The sequence below is a fragment of the Triticum aestivum genome, chromosome 3A, assembly GCF_018294505.1.
Source record: "Triticum aestivum cultivar Chinese Spring chromosome 3A, IWGSC CS RefSeq v2.1, whole genome shotgun sequence".
NCBI classification, from domain to species: Eukaryota; Viridiplantae; Streptophyta; class Magnoliopsida; order Poales; family Poaceae; genus Triticum; species Triticum aestivum.
The window spans coordinates 725385697-725388879 of NC_057800.1; the positions used below are offsets into that span (position 1 = coordinate 725385697).

Below are 3183 nucleotides of genomic sequence, written 5' to 3' on the forward strand. Positions count from 1 at the left end.
AATCTGATGTGAAAAGATGTAGGTCATTTGGCAAACCAGCTGATATAACTTTTTCAGATTTTGGCCCGTAACAAAATTAGATTTTTGGAAGCACGTCCTAGGTTGCTTCTGCTTTTGATTCAGATTTTAACAATGGATTTCTAAAATCGAATTCTGCTGAGTTTACCTTTTGGTTCAGATTCTACTACGCAGCAGCGGAATCCGTCAGATAAGAGCTGAACCGAACAGGGCATAGTACTTTCCTCGTTAGCTGCGTCATTTTACCGGAGAAGCTTTCGTGGTGCAATGGCCACAGAACTCGCTTTTTTTTTGTAGAGCACGTTACAGAACTGTCGCTGCTAATGGGCCGGCCCACTAGATCGCCCCTGTGGGAATTTCTCTTTCCCAATCCCCATCCCCTCCCGGATCTCAAAAAAAAAAAAAAATCCCCATCCCCTCCCCGTCTTCCCTCTCCCACACCGGCGGCGGCGGCGGCGTACCCTAGCGAGGAGGAAGAGAGAAGAACCCGACCGACCATGGCGACGATAGTGAACACCACGGAGGAGGAGCCGATGCTGGCGGTGGTGCGCTCCACCGCGCAGCTCGCCTGGGCCGACGCGGGCCCGGAGGTCGCCGACCCTGAGGTGGCCCGCCTCTGAGCCGAGGCGCAGCAGCACCTCCTCGCCGCCCGCTGGCTCGACATGGCCACCCTCATGCTCGCCTCCGCCGACCTCCTCCTCCTCTCCCCCAGCGCCCCCGACAAAGGTACCTCTCTCCGTCTCCATCCCCACCGGCTTCTTGTCCAATCGCGCCTTGCTTATCCATCCTACACTCGCTGCTGTCAGATCTCGAGTGCACCCTGACCGTCACCTGCAACCTCGTCACCAAGGCCGGATCCGAGGACGAGGCCCTGGAGATCGCCAAGCTCATCTGCGCCAAGCTCACCCACCACCCGGCCGACAAGACCACGCTGCGCATCAAAGTCCTCTTCAGCCTGTACAACCTGCTTCCGAGCCTCTCCGGCAAGGCCTTGGTCTACAGGAAGGCGCTCGAGCTCGCCGCCACCGCCGGGAAGGCCGCCGCCGACTGCGTCGTCCCCACTTTCAAGAACATCGATGCCTTTGTCGCCTACTGGGGCATCGGCAAACCGGAGCAGAGGGAGCTGTTCCTTGCTGTCACCAGGATTCTTAAAGACCACAAGGGGTGCGGCCCTTTGCTTCCAAGTTCCTTGCATTTATTTTTTAGCCAGTGTGTAAGTAACATGGCGGCAAGATTGTTGTATACTGACACGATCCGTTCTTGTTATGATGATGATGATTGTCAGCATGACCAAGGACTACTTCAAGTTTCTGAACAAGTACCTGGCCACGTTCGATGGATCGGGTGATGATGCTGATGCAATCGGTGCGGCAAAGGAAGAAGCTGCTGCAGCAATTGTTGAGTTTGTCAAGTCATCTGACCTCTATCAGGTACTTTTATTACATCTCCGTCTTAGGGCTTGTGTTCGTGCCATAATGCATCGCTTTCTCCATACCAGAAACATGCCATTCTCCAATCATGTCACCAAATGTGAATTTGGTTATGACAGTCAAATATCACTATATTAGATGTAAGAAGACTAAAGTTATCTGCTCGCACTAGCCTGCAAATGTTAATCTTGTCAACCTTAAATATTTCTGGTTACTACCAGACCGAGCCAAGCCAAAATTGTGACAAGATGTCCCTTACAAGCTTTCTTCTTTTGGTTTGATGGATTATTGCTTCCACAAACTTGTGCCGCTATGCATTGCATTGCACAATTCCTCTGCTGCTGCTTTGTATGTCGTTGTGCCTTGTATGCCAACAGTAGGTTCTGAAATTCTTGAGGGATTTATTTAGCAAGTTTTAACCCTGGCAAACTATACATGTGGTTTAATGCCAGTTAAAACTCTAGCACTGGCTGCATACCTTACCTTATATACTGTATGTATTGATGGAAATATGCTTATTGCAGTGTGACCTGCTCGATATGCCAGCTGTTGCACAGCTCGAGAAAGATGACAAGTATCAGCCAGTTTACGAGCTACTGAAGATATTCCTTACTCAGAGGCTCGAACCCTATTTAGCATTTCAGACTGCTAACTCTACCTTGCTGCAAGGATATGGTATGTTCTGGTGAACCAATGCTAGCAATACTACGTTGCTTCAAGTTTTGGATATCTAATGGTGGACCATTTACAGGACTGGTTCATGAGGAGTGCATAACCAAAATGCGTCTGATGTCCCTGCTTGATCTGAGCGGCCATTGTTCTGGGGAAATTCCTTACTCTGCAATTACAAAAGCCCTTGAGGTAATCGGCTTACCTTGCCTTCCTATTGTTGTTCACTTGATTTAATGTTACATTGACTTTTTTAATTCTTTGTTAGATCAATGATGATGAGGTGGAATATTGGATTGTGAAAGCAATTTCATCAAAGATTTTGGACTGCAAAGTTGACCAGCTTAATCAATTGGTCATTGTCAGGTATTCATGTCCACAAGACTTTCTTGGTCCATATTACAGTGTTATCCTTTCCTTTTTCGTTTATACTTGTTCTGACATGTAATTTCAGCCGGCATACTGTGAGGGTCTTTGGGATGCCACAATGGCAGAGTCTACGTTCAAAGCTTGGAGTGTGGAGGGTAAGCCTCTCACAATTACCTCCTCTCAAATTTGCAGTAGAAAATTTCAGCTGCAAACTAGTTCAAACATGCATAGCTTTCCGATTTCCCGATGAATGTCAGATGTGTAACTCGTACAGTGACCTAGAGAACTTTTAGGTGCTTACCGAGCAACTAATACAGTTTCCTCTTAAAATTCTGCTACAGGGAAACATTGCAAATGCTATCAACACAATCCAAGCTAACAAGGTGACTGAAGATGGCGGGCAGGGGATGCAAGGATTGATGATCCGCTGATCGGAGGGGACTCCCCAAATTGAGACTATAGTCTATGAGATTAGATGAGCAATCTTATTGTATTAGACATCTTGTAATCCGAAATACTTCTACCACATGATCATGCTGGCTTTATCCTGGTTTGCAGCGGCGTGCTAAGCAATTTCATGTTGCATGAATTTTGTAGTCAAAAGCCATGCTTGAAGTCAGCTGTTACTCGTTTACACACATATTCCTGATTGTTCATACTGGATGCCTGTTTATCATGATAATTGTTTCTTCTCCAA

General features: G+C 47.3%; 1 protein-coding gene across 1 annotated transcript; it reads left to right on the forward strand.

The window, feature by feature from the left end:
• Window positions 1-399: 399 nt before the first annotated feature.
• LOC123063506 (eukaryotic translation initiation factor 3 subunit M) lies at window positions 400-3183 on the forward strand. Its single transcript, XM_044487311.1, has 8 exons — window positions 400-744; window positions 825-1182; window positions 1304-1448; window positions 1973-2123; window positions 2200-2309; window positions 2386-2483; window positions 2572-2641; window positions 2828-3183. The coding sequence occupies exons 1-8, from the start codon at window positions 681-683 to the stop codon at window positions 2915-2917; spliced, it is 1086 nt and encodes a 361-aa protein (XP_044343246.1). The 5' UTR covers window positions 400-680; the 3' UTR covers window positions 2918-3183.